This window comes from Arvicola amphibius, chromosome 12 (genome assembly GCF_903992535.2).
Source record: "Arvicola amphibius chromosome 12, mArvAmp1.2, whole genome shotgun sequence".
NCBI classification, from domain to species: Eukaryota; Metazoa; Chordata; class Mammalia; order Rodentia; family Cricetidae; genus Arvicola; species Arvicola amphibius.
Window position 1 is genome coordinate 151,115,183 of NC_052058.2, and position 17,272 is coordinate 151,132,454.

The following is a 17,272-nucleotide window of genomic DNA, read 5'->3' on the forward strand; positions in this document are numbered from 1 at the left end:
GGGTGTATGTGCATGTGGCAGTCAGAGGACAATTTGTGGGCATCCTTTCTCCTACCACCATGTGGGTCCTGGGGATTGAACCTGGGTTGTTAGACGTGATGGTTGGTCAGTACCCTTACTCTGAGCCATCTTGCTTACCCTCTCTTTTTATTTTGAGACAAGGCTTAAACTTACCTTGCTCCATAGCCAAGGCAGACTGTGACTAGATATCACCCAGATCTTTGATTCAACAGTACTTACTATGTCCGGGGCACAATTATAAGTACTTTATATACCGCCAATTAGCTTAATTACTTATTTTTTTTTCTTTTGTGGAGGGTGGAGATTGAGATAGTGTTGTAGCCCAGGCTGCCCTCCAGCTTGCTGTGGAGCTGAAGCTGGCCTCGAACTCTGAATCCCCCTTCCTGTACTTCCTGTGCTTGAATTGCGGGGGCCTGTGCTACTGTAGGGAGCTCTGTTTCAGTCTTTAAATTAGCTCCTTTAAATAGAATAACTTTGCTGAAGTCACATGTAGCAAGCACTAGACACAGCCAGACATATGTAGCGAGCATCCTCGGACACAGGTGGGATGGGGGTGAGATCCTGTTGGTAGTAACGAGGCGCCCTCCCCCGTAGTAAGTGTTTCCTGGTTGTTCATGTGTGTGATAGGAAGAATTTTCCTAAGGAAACAGAGAGTGGCTGGGGCCAGGTTCCCAGACTGCCCCTGAAATCCCGCTTCACCACTGGGTCCAAGTTCCTCTAATTTGCAAAGCAAAGAATTAGCAAGCGAGATGCCTTCAGCCTTGAAGACTAAACATTCCGCAAGCAGAGCCTTTGAAGAGTTGCACCCTTGAATTAGGGGAGGGGGCTGTAAGAGGAAATTGGGGTAGATCCCCAAACGGAACAGATTAAAGGGTGTTAAAGCCGAAGCTGGGCCAAATGCGTGTCAGCAGCATCATAAGGTGAAATAACTGCTTTTATTACCTCCTAATTAACGTGTGGTGCTCCCAGGCCCGACCCTCCCCCACCCCCACTGCCTTGTCCCTGCACTGAGGCTTTGCCTTCTCTTTTACTCTTTCCCGAGCTATCTGAATTTTCATTCGTATGATTTTTCCCTTTATAGCATGTATGCATGTGTTTGCAAACGAGGTCAAATCACTATCAGGAGTAAGCTGGCCTCTAAGAGGGCTTTGGTTTCATCTTTCACACCCGCCATTGTACGAGTTTCTGGTATTAAATATATATGCTCTATTGTGTGTTTATTTCTGGGAGTTCGCGTAGAGCTGTGGGGGAACGTGAGGGTTTTCTGAGCAGTCAGAACTAAGCAGAAGAGATCGTGGCCTGTCTTCCCTCTGTACCCCTGGTTAGGAACGACAGAGTCAGAACGAGGCTGGAACGGCAGCTACGGAAAGCATGGATGAGAACTCTGGTGACAGCTCCCTTGCATGTGGTTTGTCTGGGGGTGGGGGAGGTTGTGTGGCTGTGTGCCACCCTCGACACCCTCCCATGATGGCACGGTTGTAGCTTCCTGGTGGTGAAGGCAGTTCTGCATGGCCTGGGAAAACACAGAGGGAAACTTGACCGCTGGTGTTACCTGTCAGTCACACCAGTCTTCCCAGTACTGAGCACATCCGAGCTGCTCTCTTGAGAACTGTAGGTGCCCTTTGGAAGCCAGTGGTGTGGTTGGTTAATCTCACTTTGATTCTGATGCTGGACCCTGGACCTACAAACGGTCACGTTTGACAAGTGCTTTGTTCTATCGTTGTGACTCTATTAGCCTTAGACCTCAAGGAGGCCTAAGTACCTCTGTACCCCTACTTGATGTGGGCCTGTTCACCCCTGCCCAAGCTGGAAACCTGTGCCTGCTTCCCTGCCCTTCCATCATGTGCTGCCACCACCCCCTAACCCTCACCCCCGGTTGCCTCAGTAGGAGTGGGCTTCCTTATCCTGGGTTCCAGGTTTCTGTCTACATTTGTGGACAGGCCAGTCTCCTGTTACCTTTCTTTTCTTTCTTTTTTTTTTTGGGGGGTGGTTTCCAGACAAGATTTCTCTGTGTAGCCCTAGCTGTCCTGGAACTAGCTCTGTAAACCAGGATGGCCTTGAACTCACAGATATCCGCCTGCTGTTGCCTCCCGAGTGCTGGGATTACAGGCATGCCCCACCACTGCCCTGGGTCCTGCCTCCTTTCTTGTGTCCCTCCATTCCCACGAGAATCCACTTCCTCCCTCCTTCCCTTTCTGCCTGACTCTCTCCACATGGCTACTATCAGGGACAGCCTAGCCCTTTAGGTCTGGTTTCTCACTGGTCCTTCATTCTGATCCTGCAATTTCTGCCATCTCTCCTGTCCTTGCTGCACTTTGGCACCTTGGCCACTGTCCTCTGCGTTCATCCACATGTCTAGTCCAGCCTGAGTGGTAAGGGCTCCCCCTTGGCCACACACCCCCATACACAGTCCCCAACTGGACTGCTTTGGTTTGTGACCCATCCTGACAACTATGCTCAGACAGAACAAGGAGTTCGGGCCGTTTGGTATGGTTTTAGATATTTTGCTGGGATTACAGATGTGCCACCACATCCAGATGTGCTGAGGGTGGAAGTCTGCACTTTGTGCTAGCATGCAGTCTACTAACTAAGCTACAGCCCCGGCCCCTTGTTTTGTTTTGAGACAAGGCCTCATTGTCTAGCCCTGGCTGCTCTAGAACTTGTATACAGATGAAGCCATCCTCAAACTTGTAGAGGCCTGTCTACACCTCCTAAAAACGCGGCTCTATTTTCTTTCTCTCTTTCTTTCTCTCTCTCTCTTTCTCTCTTTCTTTCTTTCTTTCTTTCTTTCTTTCCTTCCTTCTTTCTTTCCTTTTTTGGTTTTTCGAGACAGGGTTTCTCTGCAGCTTTAGAGTCTGTCCTGGAGCTAGCTCTTGTAGACCAGGCTGGTCTCGAACTCACAGAGATCCACCTGCCTCTGCCTCCCGAGTGCTGGGATTAAAGGCGTGCACCACCACCGTCCGGCTTCTTTCTCTCCCTCCCTCCTTCCCTCCCTCCCTCCCTCCTTCCTTCCTTTATTTTTCTGTTTCATTTTGTTTTTCAAGACAAGGTTTCTCTGTAGCTTTGGTGCCTCTCCTGGAACTAACTCTGTAGACCAGGCTGGCCTCAAATTCACAGAGATCCTCCTGCCTCTGCCTCCTTAGTACTGGGATTAAAGGCGTGCACCACCACCGCCCGGCCTATTTTTTTTTCTTCTTACGTATACAGACTGCAAAAGATTTAGAGATTATTGGTGTCTTGTCTTTTGTTTGTTCGTTTTTTGAGACTCCTTGGAATTCAGTATGTAAATTAGGCGAGACTCAAGCTCACCTGGCTGGGATTAAAGGTGTGCTTAGCCACACCCTATATCTTCCCCCCCAAACAGTACAATCACTGTAGTCCCCGTTAGCATTCATTTGTCTTTTTGTCTTGTTTTGTTTTTCAAGACAGGGTTTCTCTGTGTGGCCCTGACTGTTCTACAATTCACTCTGTAGACCACACTGGTCTCAAACTCAGAGATCCGCCTGCTTCTTTTTGGAGAGGGGCTCTCACTATGTAGCTTGTTGTGTAGACCAGGCTGACCTCATTCACAGCTATGCCAGCCTCTGCCTCTTGAGTGCTGAGTTCAAAGGCATACAACATCATTCCCACCTTCTTTTCTTTCTTTTTTTTTTTTTTTTTTTTATTTTTTCGAGACAGGGTTTCCCTGTAGTTTCTAGAGCCTGTCCTGGAACTAGCTTTTTTTTTTTTTTTTTTTTTTTTTTTGGTTTTTTGAGACAGGGTTTCTCTGTAGCTTTGGAGCCTGTCCTGGAACTAGCTCTTGTAGACCAGGCTGGTCTCGAACTCACAGAGATCCGCCTGCCTCTGCCTCCCGAGTGCTGGGATTAAAGGCGTGCGCCACCGCCGCCCGGCTGGAACTAGCTCTTGTAGACCAGGCTGGCCTCGAACTCAGAGATCCGCCTGCTGGGATTAAAGGTGTGCGCCACCACCTCCCGGCTTTCTTTTCTTTTTTTTAATTCCATAAATAAATTAGTTGCTGTGGTAGTTTGAATGTAATTGTCCCCCATAAACTCACTGTTAGGTTCTATTAGGAGGTGTGGCTTTGTTGGAGTAGGTATGGCCTCGTTGGAGGAAGTGTGTCACTGTGGGGGTGGGTTTTGAGATCTCCTGTGCTCAAGATACCGCCCACTGTCACAGACCATTTCCTGTTGCCTTCTGATGTAGCCAGCACCACGTCTACCTGCACGCTGCCATGATTATAATCGACTGAACCTCCGAACTGTAAGCGAGCCCCCTCGATTAAATGTTTCCCTTGTAAGAGTTGCTGTGGTCGTGGTGTCTCAGCAATGGAAAACCCTAACTAAAACAAGTGCCGCTAAAAATGTGTGTATGTGTGTGTGTGTGTGTGTGTGTGTGTGTGTGTGCACACTCAAGCACTCGCTCACTCCTTAGAACTCGAGGGACAACTTAGGAGGGTTGGCTCTGTTTTGCCCTGTGAGAGCTAATGAGTGAGCTCTGGTTCAGGTTGTTAGACTTGGCGTCCCGTAGCTTCTGATCCATCTCACCGCCCGGAAGCTGCTCTAAATGCTGTGTGTGCTCATCGCTGTCTTTTTCCTCGTCTTCAGCATCTGGTTTCCTCAGGTTTCCCCCTTCATCTCAGCTCTTCCTAGGATTATAACATTTTATGGCAATGGTTTTTCAGTCGGAAAGTTTCAGTTTCTACTTGGCTAAAAATTTGATGTTATTATATTTAAGAATTAGTTTCACTGGGTATAAAATACGAGCTTGGCGGTTGTTTGCTCTTGGTGCTTACAGGCGGCGCTCTGCATGTGTTTGGGTTTTTTGTTTTTTTTTTTTTTTTTTTGGTTTTTTTCGAGACAGGGTTTCCCTGTAGTTTCTAGAGCCTGTCCTGGAACTAGCTCTTGTAGACCAGGCTGGCCTCGAACTCAGAGACCCGCCTGCCTCTGCCTCCCGAGTGCTGGGGTTAAAGGCGTGCGCCACCACCGCCCGGCCATGTGTTTGTTTTTTAGACAGGGTCTCACTGTATAACTTCCTAGCTGTCCTGGAGCTCACTTTGTAGACCAGGCTGGCCGTAAACTCACAGAAATCCTCCTGCCTCTGCCTGGGACTGAAAACAAGTGCCAGCACACCTGATCCTTTTAGTGCCGATGTGGAAGTTGCTGGCCCAGTTAGGTCCTCTCTGATTGCCCCAGGGGTGGGGAGAGGCAGAGTGGAAAACCAGGCTTTTGCTGTTCCCTGTGAAAGTAGGAAGGGAGTGGATTTTGTGCTGCCAGGCTGAGGGTTTGTTAGGACCTTCAAACAAAATGGACGGCCTGCGCAGACGCCCACACTTAGACTCAGAGCTTTCTGAAAGCTTGGAGCCGTGTTCCTTCTTTCTGGATCACCGACCAGTGCCTGGCTCACTGTTGGGAAGAGTCATTGCTTAATAGATACCTATTGATTGAGCAGAATTTATGGTAAAATCAATGTTACTCTTCTTGAATAATAACAAGAATGTTGTAAGGCCACCTGTCCTGTGATTGCGGACGAGTCCGGCTTGCTCTTTCTGGCCAGTCTCTGAAAGGCACTTTCTAAGGTATTCTGAGGTATTGGTGTTCGGTGCAGTTTATGAGTGTTGCTACAACACCAGATGTCAACCCTTGCCTCACAACTGGTATGGAGAGATAAGAGGGCTGCTCAAAGAGCATGACCTAGAGGTAGCTGGACGTGAACTGGAAGAGAGGGAAATGGGCCAGTGGTGGCGCACGTCTTTAACCCCAGCACTCGGGATGCAGAGGCAGGCGGAAGGAACTCTTGTTTAGGATGGCCAGGAATACACAGTGAAATTCTACCTTGAAAAACAAACGAAGGGCTGGGAAGGTGGCTCAAAGGTTAAGAGAACTGACTGCTGTTCCGGAGGTCCTGAGTTCAATTCCCAGCAACCACATGGTGGCTCACACCCATCTATAATGAGATCTGGTGCCCAGAACACTATATGCATAATAAATTTAAAAACAAAAGAAAGAAGAAAAAAAAGAGTGAGCTTCCATAATATAGGGACTGGGTTACATTGCTGGCCTGGTGTGCGTAAGGCTCTCAGCAGAGGCCAGGAAGGGACAAGAAACAGATTATAAAATGTTGGCAGCTGGTATTAAAGATGTGTACCACCCTGCCCAGCTCCAAGCTCTCTTCTTTTTAATTGATACTTCATTGGTCAAGAGCCTGTCTTCCTCCATCCCTCTTGGCTAGACCCAGTTGAATTGTGTGTAAATCACTGCTGTGTCTCCAGGGCAAAGCTTGGGCAATAGGTGGCGAAGGCAAGCCCTGCCAGCTGCATCAGACACAATGAGGAAGATTAGAGATGGACTCTGTAGTCCTATCTTTGAAGTGGCCAGCTTTCATCAGAACGTCTGAACTTCGGCATTATTTCAAGGGAGCTTTTATGACTGTCTGTGAACTGGCCTCAGGTAGGTGCCGGCCATTGCCAGATGCCCGGAGAGATCACTTCCTGCTCTCTGAAGCTGATGCCTTTACTTCATCTTATGGTCAAGAAGTTTTCGGAGCCGAAAGCACTTAGTCCTTTAGAAGGATTCCAGCAGAATAATTTTTAAAAAGGATTTTTCTAAACAGAGGTGTAAATTGGGTGGTATGCCTTTAATTCAAGGGGAGAAAAGTTAGGTATTTTTTTGTCTTCATTTTTGGTCTCAGAAATATCTGCATTGTTTTCCAAAGCTGGGGTTATTGACTGCTGTCCCTGTGCTGAGGAGAAACGCGGTGTAGAGACAAGGCTGGAGGCACTAGCCGTGTATGTGTATAATACAAGACTGATTTACAGGAGGAGTTGGATGGCCTAAGAGATAGGAAGCCATCCTGTACCAGATGGCCTGGTGTGTGATATCATGTTTATTTACAAGTTAGAGTTCCTGTTTCTTCACAAAGGCAGGGTCCTTCCAGGTGGTGGTCACAGGGTTAGGAAGTTCTTGGGGTTTGTGTGTCTGAGCTGATGGGCGCAGCACCCTGTCACTTGGCAGTTTCACCAGGGCCACATCCTGACAGCCCGCCTTGCCGTGTCCCTGGGTCTCATCGGTCATCTCGGTGCCGTCCCATCACCATGTGAGTTTCCTACCCGGTGATGGAGTTGCATGGGTGAGTGAAGAGGGGCTGCCGAATATAAATGTTCCCCAGAGAGATGCGTTTTTGATACTTAAGATAGGCTTTTGATCATAACAAGGCCTGGAGGCATCCAGCCGCCTCCCTTGCTCCTGAGGTTTCCCTGGTACGTGAATAATTAAGTCTGTGCCAGGTGGAGTTGTGCCCCCTTGGGCTCCAGGACACCAGTTTGAATGAGGACCACATCTAACTAACGTGCTGTTCTAAATGCTCTGTCCATCTTCTTCGGCTCCATCCGTATCTGGGGAAACCTCCCCGTAGTGTAGGCAGGGTTATGCTTCTCTTAGAGAGCTCATGGGAGTTTCGCTGCAGACCCCGACTTTGGAGACTTTAAAAAAAAAAAAAACCTAGATTGTGAAAATTAATTCTCTGCCCCCAAATCTCAGCACAGAAACTGCCCCTAACCTTTTTGAGATGAGGTCTCATGTAGTAGCCCAAGCTAGTCTTAAATCAGCAGAGTAGCCCAGGCTGGCCATAAAATCCTGATCCTCTTACCTCTGCTTCCCAAGTGCTAGGATTATGGGTATGAGCCACCACTTCTAGAACACACGTGCACGCACGCGCACACACATACACGTACACATACATCCCCATGCAAGAGAGACTATTGCTATGTTGCCTGGGCTAGCCTCTAATACTGAGCAGTCTTTCTGCCTCAGTCTCCTGAGTTGCTGGATTGCAGGTAAACCTAGCTAGAGACTGGCTATTTCCCCTCTGGTCTGAATTTACTGTCCGCTGTGGTGGCCACTGCCCTTTCTTCAAAGAATAGCCAAGATGAAGGGGCTTCACTTTCTCCCCCCTCAGCTCCTCATCCCCCCACATGGAGAGGACCTGCACAGAGAGGCTCTGTCCTCAGAATTTGGAAACCTCATTGTGGAGTTGTATGGCTCCGTACTGGGTGTTTCCTTGGGCAGTGGTGGCGCATGCCTTTAATCCCAGCATTCGGGAGGTAGGGGTAGGCAGATCTCTGTGGGTTCGAGGTCTGCAAAGTGAGTTCCAGGACAGTCAGGGCTGTTACACAGAGAAACCTTGTCCAATAAAAAAAGTTTCTGTAAACTATTTTTTTTTTTCCAAATCCAACTCCTTATAATGTGTTTGGTGAATGAAAAGTTTGTATCTTGGAGCTAGCATTGCCCCTGCCCCTTTCAGAATAACAGTAGCCATGCATGGTGATACATAACTTGTAATTCTGCTGGAGACTGAGCTAGAAAGAGCACGGGGTTACCAAGAGTTCAAGGCCAGTCTGTACCAAGCTAGTGTGGAACTATAGCATGAGACCCTGTCTCAAAATTAACGAAAAGGGAGTCGGGGAGACATTTCAGTTGGGAAAGCGCTTGCTTGCTTCACGAACATAGAGGCCCAGCAGCAGCCATGTAAAAGGCCAGTCAGGTCTGTAAGCTCAGCTCTGGGAAGTGGGAACAGGCAGAGCCAGTCTGTCCGGTGAGCTGCAGTGTCAGTGAGACATCTGTCTGGAAAGAAAATAAGGTAGAGAACACACAAGTGCATTTGTGTGCACATGGTGCAGTGCACACACCCCAAGAACACATGTATGCACGACAGACACACAAGTGCATTTGTGTGCACATGGTGCAGTGCACACACCCCAAGAACACATGTATGCACGACAGACACACAAGTGCACATGGTGCAGTGCACACACCCCAAGAACACATGTATGCACGACAGACACACAAGTGCATTTGTGTGCACATGGTGCAGTGCACACACCCCAAGAACACATGTATGCACGACAGACACACAAGTGCATTTGTGTGCACATGGTGCAGTGCACACACCCCAAGAACACATGTATGCACGACAGACAGAATAACACACAGAGGTCATATAAAAATTACCTCTGATTGACCTCTTTTTTGTTTTTTTTGAGACAAGGCTTCTCTGTGTAGCCCAGGCTGTCTGGCCTCGAACTCAAGAGATTCACCTGCCCCTGCTTCCTGTGTACTGGGATTAAAGGCGTGCACCACCACCACCCAGTATGACTTTTTTCTTATTACAAAGAGATTTGTTGCAGGAAAATTAGGATTATAAATGGGTGAAAAAATCTATAATTATTAGTATTTTAAAAGGAGAGTCTATATAAACCCTTTCAGTATATTTTCAATTCAAAATATGAGATTGTACTGTTTGTACCATCTTGTTACTTAATTAACAGTGTTAAATTAGTTTTTTAATTAAAATTCTCTTTGGGTTAAACAGCCTCCTTCAGATCACTGTAAAGAATTTATAGCATTCTTTTGAGCCAGTGGATGGGCTTTTTAATCAGAGGTTGGCATTGGGTGTCTTCCTCAATTGTTGTCTGCCTGGAGTTCACCAATTGGCTTTGATTGGCCAAGCCCTGGGGATCCCCCTGCCTCAGTCTGCGCAGTACTGGGGTAGCTGCAGCTGCTTGAGTAGTGGAAGTCAAACCCAAGTCAAGACAGGGTTTCTCTGTGTGATGGTCATGGTTGTCCTGGAAGTCTCTTAGTAGTAGACCAGGCTGGCCTTGAACTCTTAGAGACCCGCCTGCTTCTGCTTCCCAAATGCTGGGATTAAATGTGTGGCTCAAACTCGAGTCCTAACATCTGCAAAGCAAGCAGTTTACCAAGTAAGGCATCCTCCAGCCCCAGGACTGGGATTTATTTAATGCAGTCTTCTGCAGTTAAGTTGTGTTCTGGGTTTTGTTGTCATTGTTTTGGATTTTGGAGACAGGGTCTCACCCTGTAGACCAGGCTAGCCTGGAACTCTCTGTAGCCCAAGCTGGCCTCAAACTCTTGGCAAACCTCCTGCCTCAGCTTCCCAAGTACAGACATTATATAAGCGTTAGCCTCTGTGGTGGTCTGAGAGAAAATGACCCCCAAAGGGAGTACTATTAGGAGGCGTGGCTTTGTTGGAGTGGGTGTGGCCTTGTTGGAGGTGTCACTGTGAGGGCGGGCTTTGAGGTCTCCTATGCTCAAGACACTGCCCAGGACACCACCCAGTGTGTCAGTTCACTTCCTGTAGCCTTCTGAGCAAGTTGTAGCCAGCACAGTGTCTGTCTCCGTGCGCTGCCATGATGATCACGGGCCGAACATCTGAACTGTAAGCCACCGCGTGAATGAAATGTTTTCCTTTATAGGAATTGCCTTGGTCATGGTGTCTCTTCACAGCCAGAGAAACCCTAACTAGGACAGCCTCTGTTCTCCCCTAAGGACATAGTTAGGAGGCGACTTGCCTTGCAGAAATACCCATAGCATTTTGTTTCTTTTCGTTGAACACCATCTTTTGTTTTAACATCGTCTGTTTGTTTGGTTTTGGCTTTGGGGGATTATAAGTTTTAAGACTTCTCTTTCCAAATCTTTCCCACATGCATAGCTAGCAAAAAGCCTGGGAGATGCTAGCCTCGTTGGCCTGGGAAAGAAAAGTTTATCTTAGTGCCTCTGTTTTGCACCAGGTCTGGGTTGAGAGGCCCTGTCTTGCCCTTCTAACCTCAGGCAACAACTCAGGCTGTGGTTCCCTGGGAAACCTTCTCCTAGGGCTTAAGGCAGAAAGGAACCTGTCAGGGAACTGAGGCCTGTCTCTTCGGTAGGAAGATAGCCCTAAAACAAACATCCTGTCCAAAATCTAGAGACCACTGTGGGAAAATGCTGGGGCTGGCCCTGCTGGGCCTTGGGTGGGAGGGAGCTCCTGATATCCTGTGCAGGCTTCTGTTCAGACTTGGGCCTCCCACACCCTAAGCCTTCAATCCTCATCTGGTAAAGGAACAGAGGGAAGTTAGACGGACTTTCTTGAGGAAGTAGCATTCGTGTGGGCTAAATTGGGCCTTCCTGTTCCTTGTCCTGCCTGGGTCTTCCTCCTTTCCCTCCCCCTGCTCCACATGGTAGTTAGTGGGGGCTCTTGGGGCCTTCTCTCCTTAGCTTCTTTCTTACTCATGCTGACATTGAGTCCTGTGTTTGGCTATGTCCACACAGCAGAATACTCCTCTACCCCTGAACCCTTCTGTCCTGACAGGACTGGTCCAGCTGAGGCCCAGCCCAGCCTGCTGCAGTCTTCTTTCAAGCCTGCCTGGGAAGGCCACAGGCTTGAGGATGCCCAAACTGCCTTCCCCCAAGAGACCCAACGTGCATGCCAGCTGCTGCTGCCCAAATGGGTAACAACAACAAAAAAAAAGGCACACAAGCCCACCCCCAAGAGAAGCGTCGTTTGAGTTTCTATGAACCTGACGACTCCAGCTAGAAATGAGAGGCGCAGGTTGGGAGAGGGAGCCTGGATGCTTCCCCTGGGGTGGGCTTTGTTTAAATTTTAATATGTTCTTCCTTTCTCTCCAAGCACCAGCCCGGCTCCCAGCTCCTTTGTCACTCTGTCCCTGTTATCTTGCTGGTGGATGAGATCCCTTATCTGCTCTGCCCTCCCTTTCTTCCTAGTGCAGTATCCCCCTATCCCACACTGTATCCCTCCCCCATTGGTGACAGAGCGTGATAGATTCCCTTCTGCAACTTTAGATTCAGATGGAGCTTGTCACTTTGCTCTTTAGCCAGCTTCATTTGGGGAAATGGACTGACTACTCTTAATGGTGGACCACTTGGGTGTCGCTTTGAGAGGTGTTCTGCCCACCTTTAGCACTGTGGGGAGTCATGGGTCCAAGGTTGAGGGTCTTTGCTGTGGGTAGCTTGAGATGGAGCCAGTGTGAGCTAACTTCTAACTTGGCACCCTCTCAGCTTTGGTCATTTGTCACCTACCTTCGTAGACTGAGACTGTTACACAGAAACACGGGCTACTTTTACCCAGGCAGGCCCTGATCCAAAAGACCCTGTAGACCTGAGCTCAGAGGGCAGGAGAGCACTCACAGATGAGCCCCAGAGCTCAGGATCTAAACAGGTGTGCTTGGCTCACCATCATCCTCAGCCTCCCTGGGGACAGGGCACAGGCAACTCTGCATCTGCATTTGTGTCTGTGATCAGTGCTGTCATTGTTTGCTGTGGATCCCGAGGCTGTGAAGTCAGAGGTCTGTGTGCTGCCCTGAATCTTCTGGCCTCTTAAAATTTTCTCTTCTCATCTCCATTTCTCCATTTAATCAGGAGATTTTTATCATGTGCCTTCCATGGGCCCAATTCTGTGATATACAAGTGAACGTCATTGGCTTTGTCCCTAATCAGCAAGTGATGCTGGGTATCTGATTTATACACAGCTTGTGGAACCCACTGTGGGTATTTGCTAGGGGAAGATCCCTCAGTGAAACACCGGGGAACCTTCCCCCAGCGGTTTTGTTATCTTGTTTTCTGGTGTGGCTTTTTGTTGTTTCCGTATTTTGTTTTTATTGAGACCGTGTTTTGCCTTGTAGACCAGTCTGGCTTTGGACTTGTGGAGACCATCCTGCCGTCAGCCTCCCAAATGCTGGGGTTACAGACCAGAGCCCCCACGCCTGGCTGGTTGTGTTTGCAGTGCTAGCAGCAGACTGCGGGGTGGCTCTCAATGCTGGAAACTCTGAAGCTCTCACACCGAGTTTCTTCCCCAGCCTGGAAATCAATGTCCTAGGGGTGGGGGAGGGTGGGGTCATGGGTTGATGGGGAGGGTGTCTAGCAGGCAAAGAGAGCTCTGCAAAGCACAAGCTCAGGGCATCTGAGGAGATGGCAGTGGCTGGGTGTGAATGGGAGATGGAGGATGGAGATGGAGATACAGGTGGGGCAAACTTGGACGTGTCAAAGGCTCAGCCATCCTCTAGAGTCTTGTCATGGCCACCAGTGGGTTCTGAGCAAACAGTATGAGAGATCACCCTGGCATGACCGTGACCAGGCACTTGGCCATATCTGCGTGTGGAAATCCCCTTGGGAATGTTGGCTCGAGAGCTGAGGACCCCTCATGGGAATGCATACGGTACTTTGGCTTGAATTCTTTATTGTTTTCTCCTAGAGCTCCCTCTCTATGTTAGCCGATAATTTACAAAAGTGTGTCCTCTGTACTTGGCCGTGTTTCTTAGAGCTCGTTGAGAAATTACCCAAACTAAAATGCTTCCACTGTGGCGTGTTCTGCATACATACCTGATTCTGCATTTGAGGATGTACAAGAGCTGTTGAAACGTGGTATAAGCTTGAGTTGGGCTTCCTCAGCAAAGGGAGGAGGGAGCCAGTTTGCGCACTTGTTGTATGTTAGATGCTGGGCTAGATTTATGTTTGCTCTCTCTCTTTCTCTCTCTCTCTTTCTCTCTCTCTGTGTGTGTTTTATGTTTGTTTGCTCTCTCTCTGTGTGTGTGTGTGTGTGTGTCTGTCTGTCTGTCTGTAACACATAGAGAGAGTGAGCACGAGAACTAGAGGTTGAGGACAGCTTGACAACTTGCAGGAGTCTTCCTCTCCTTCTGCCTCCATCCTGACTGACATCTTGCTGTATTTGGTTGACCATCTTATTCTTAATCCCTGTCCTACAGAAAAGGGCCAGGAGTCCATTTCCCTGACATTCTTCTGACTCCATGAACCTATACTGTCCACCACGTTGGGTGGAGTCTGACCACTACGCTGGGGAGGAGAGACTTAGTAGACACTGATTGAGACAACTGGTTACTCCTGTCTGCATTCTCTTAGACCTCTTGGCCTCAATACAGAACTCAGGGCAAGGAGAATGCTGGGTAGGGACAGGAGGTTGATCTCAATGCGGAAGGACTCCAGGAAACTGGAGGAAGGGTGGTAAGGCAGGAGCCCAGGTGACTGGCAGGACTGCAGCTGGGTGGTTTATTCATTGTAAAATGGGTGCTTCAGGTACAGCCAGGGACCACCTTTTTCCCCTATTGTGCCTGGCACATACTTCTCTTTCTGGGAACAGTTTTAGAGCTAGCTCTAGACCTCCCTAGGGTTTTTGGCCACACTCTCCAGAACCCTTGTTATTATAAAAGGTCAGAGGAAGCTAGCGGGCTGTCCAACACGATCATCCCCATTCATTCCCTTTGCCGGAATCAGAGCAACCTGGTAGGTCCTTCACAGGCTGCCGTCCACAGGTGTTGTGTCCAAATCCAGTTATTTCTGCTGGCTTCATTGACTGACGGGGAGGAGGGTTGCGGAAACCCGGTTTTATCAGCAGTGTGGAGAAAAGGGAGGGAGCCATGCTAGTCAGCCCTATGGTTCTGAAGGGAATCTGATGCACGTGAAAACGTTAGCACTAAAAATTGTTCATGATTTCCTAAACTAGAAATTATGAATGCCTTGCGGTCCTCATAGTGGTCCCTCCCCTTGCTGTTTTCAGCCACACACCGCCCTTGAACATGGCCACGGGCCTATCGAACTTTGCTTCCTCCTCGTTTACTCTTGACATAACATTATGGCAAGCGAAAAAGTTTCCAAGCGCTTGGGCTTTGCGAGTGAGCATATGCTCGGCAGACATGCTGTCAGCTCCCTTAACCAACTGCAAGAACTCACATACTACCCCAAACAGAAACAGTGCCAGACCAGGGGGTCTTTGATCACCATGCTGCAAACCCAGCCTAAATACTGCAGATTCAAACACGAGGCAGCCCCAACCCAGCCACTCAACAGGATTGTAAAACCTACTTCCGAGGTGTTCCTGGATCAGGGAAGACAAGAAGATAGTGACAGATGCCTAGAAAAGCATAACCAAACCTACTACGGGGGGGGGGGGGGGGGGGGGGGGGGGGGGGGGGGGTGGACACAGTGGTTCTAGGCTCAGCATCAGTGCCTTTATTATGAAAAAGAGAAAGAAAAAGCAGAATGAAGTGTTCAGCTTGAGATCTTGGAGGGGTGGGTGTATCAAAACAGCCCCCAGGGAAGTGGGAGGAAAAAATCAGCAAAAGATAAAAGCAGAAACACTGAAATTAACAAACACTGAAACTAACGTGTCCTAGAGCAGAGTCTGTTTAAACAAAGTAGCCTAACCTGGCAGATTTATTTGAGAATGAAAGGAAAAAAGAAAACAATACTAGGACCAGGAAGGGGGGGGGGGGCATTTCAATAGATCTAGAGCTCTTTAAATGGAAAATTTATGCATGGCAATAGGCTTATATTTGAAAAATCTCAATTAAATGCTTGCTCCTCAAATGTATATGCTGCTAATGGAGGAAAAAAAATCGTGATTCTTATCAGAGCGCTGCCTCCTCCACCCGAGACACCATTCCCGATGCTTTTTCTGGTTATTTTCAAATTTGATGGTGCTGATAGTGTTACACTGTTCTGTGGCTTTAGCAAAAGATTGAGAAGTCGCTGGTTCATTCTACAGAGCGAAATAAGACCGGCAGTAAACGTCGCAAAGAGACCAGATTCAAGAAGGAAAATGCTCGGTAAAAAATCGAATTCAATAATATTAAGCAAGGCATTCACCACAACCCAGTGGGGCAAGAAGGAAGGAGAGTCGGTATTAGGAAAGCTTAGTATAGTAACGATGGTATGCTAATGAGTTAAAGCAGCAAGACCATATTAACTCCGGTATGTGCTGGGGGAGACTTGATTACATTTCTACCTAATCAATATGCCAAAAGAGGAACAGAAGTGTGGGTGCCTTCTTAGCATGCTTCAGAGTACCTGTTAAGCTATTAGCCAGAGTTACAAGTGACCAACAACAGTCACGGGTGTTGAAATCAGCCAGCCGTAGGCCTCTGCAGCACCGTCGCGGCTTAACGCTGTGCACGAATTCCTTCAATTTGGTAATCCCGAAACAAATAACATAAAGAAGTAGTGAAATTAACAGTAAACCCATCTTAATGGACGGCACAGCTAAGGCTTGGGGTTGGTTTTTTGTTTTTTTTTTTTAAAGTTCAGAACCAATTAAAAAAAAAAGTCAAGGCCTGGGGGTGTGGCTCAGTGCTTGAGTGCCCCTGTCTAGCTGCCCAAGGCTCTGGGGTCCATTCCCAAGGCCACAGAACCTAAAACAAACAGATTTGGCTCTGAAAAAAACATTTGTTTGCAGACTGTAAAACAATGAGGAAAAGATTTGTATCATAAATACTTACCATAAATAGATTGATGCTTTACCCAAGAGCCTTCTTAAATATACAGTTTTGTAGTTGATGATATCAGTTTTTTTTTTTGTTTCGTTTTGTTTTTGTTTAGTTATTGGTTTTATGTTTTATGTTTTGTGGCAGATGAAGCAGGCCAGTCTGAGATCCTTCTGTCTTCTCCTTTACATTGTTACCGTTATGGAACCTGTCTCCACTCACAGCTTAGATTTGTCTTGTACTATAAATTAAGATGTGGGACAAACCCCAGCATCTCAGGAAGTTGAAGCAGGAGGATAGCCAAATAATGGAGGAGGCCATCTTGGATTACAGAGCCAAACCCTAACTGAATGAGTAAGAAAGCAAGCAAACGAACAAACAAAAGTTTTTGATTTTTTGAAACAGTTTCTTTGTGTAGCCCTGGCTGTCCTGGAACAAGCTTTGAAGATAGACCAAGCTGGCCTTGAACTCACAGGGATCCACCTACCTCTGCCTCCCAAGTGCTGGGATTAAAGATGTGCGCCACCACCACCCAGTTTAACAGAAGTTTTAATAAAATGAAGACAAACGTGAAAGCAATATGAATAGACCCCACTAGCAAGTGAGTACCTGGTGCAAAGAAATTGTAAAATGGCTGTCTTGATGCACACAGGGACCAAGTCAGTTCAGTATGTGGCAGGCACTACACTGAGTTAATAGCTGTCGAGTAAGTTAACGAATACAGTGAGCTTGTTTACCTGGTGTGGCTGTGCCTGTTTGCATGCAGGTGCTCAAGCGTGCTCACACGTGTGCACATACACATTTGCCGTGTGTGTCTGCACCGTGGGGTTAGAGGACCTTCAGTGTTGGTCTTTGCCTTCTATCTTGTTTGAGACAGTCTCTTGCTCTCTGGTGCTTCTAGGAACTGTCTTCTCCCACCATGGGAGCGCTGGTGTTACAGGTGGATGCTACCCCACCTGGCTTTATTGTGGCTTCTAGGGATCCAAACTCAGGTCCTCATGCTCTCTTGGCAAACACTTTTATCCACAGGACCATCTCCCTAGCCCTACAATGCATGCTTTTAGTTAAAGTATTGTGCTATTTTTATTTCAAGTTAGAAAGGACACGAGGGTTTTTGTTTTGTTTTTGGAGGGAAGGACTTGTTTCGTTGTTTTGTAGTGCTGGGTCTCAAACACACAGCCTCCTGCATGCCAG

General features: G+C 47.9%; 1 protein-coding gene across 4 annotated transcripts in view; it reads left to right on the plus strand.

Annotated features, from left to right (window-relative positions):
* Znf710 (zinc finger protein 710) overlaps positions 1 to 17,272 on the plus strand; it is a 67,241-nt gene that overhangs the window by 7,428 nt on the left and 42,541 nt on the right. Inside the window, exon 1 of one of the 4 annotated variants that reach the window (XM_038313508.1) lies at positions 12,795 to 13,020. The exons of the other annotated variants lie outside the window; for them this stretch is intronic. Within the exon in view, the coding sequence (XP_038169436.1) occupies positions 12,908 to 13,020 (113 nt within the window). The 5' untranslated portion in view covers positions 12,795 to 12,907. Of the gene's footprint in view, positions 1 to 12,794; positions 13,021 to 17,272 lie in introns of those variants that run through there. 4 annotated transcript variants of the gene reach the window in all.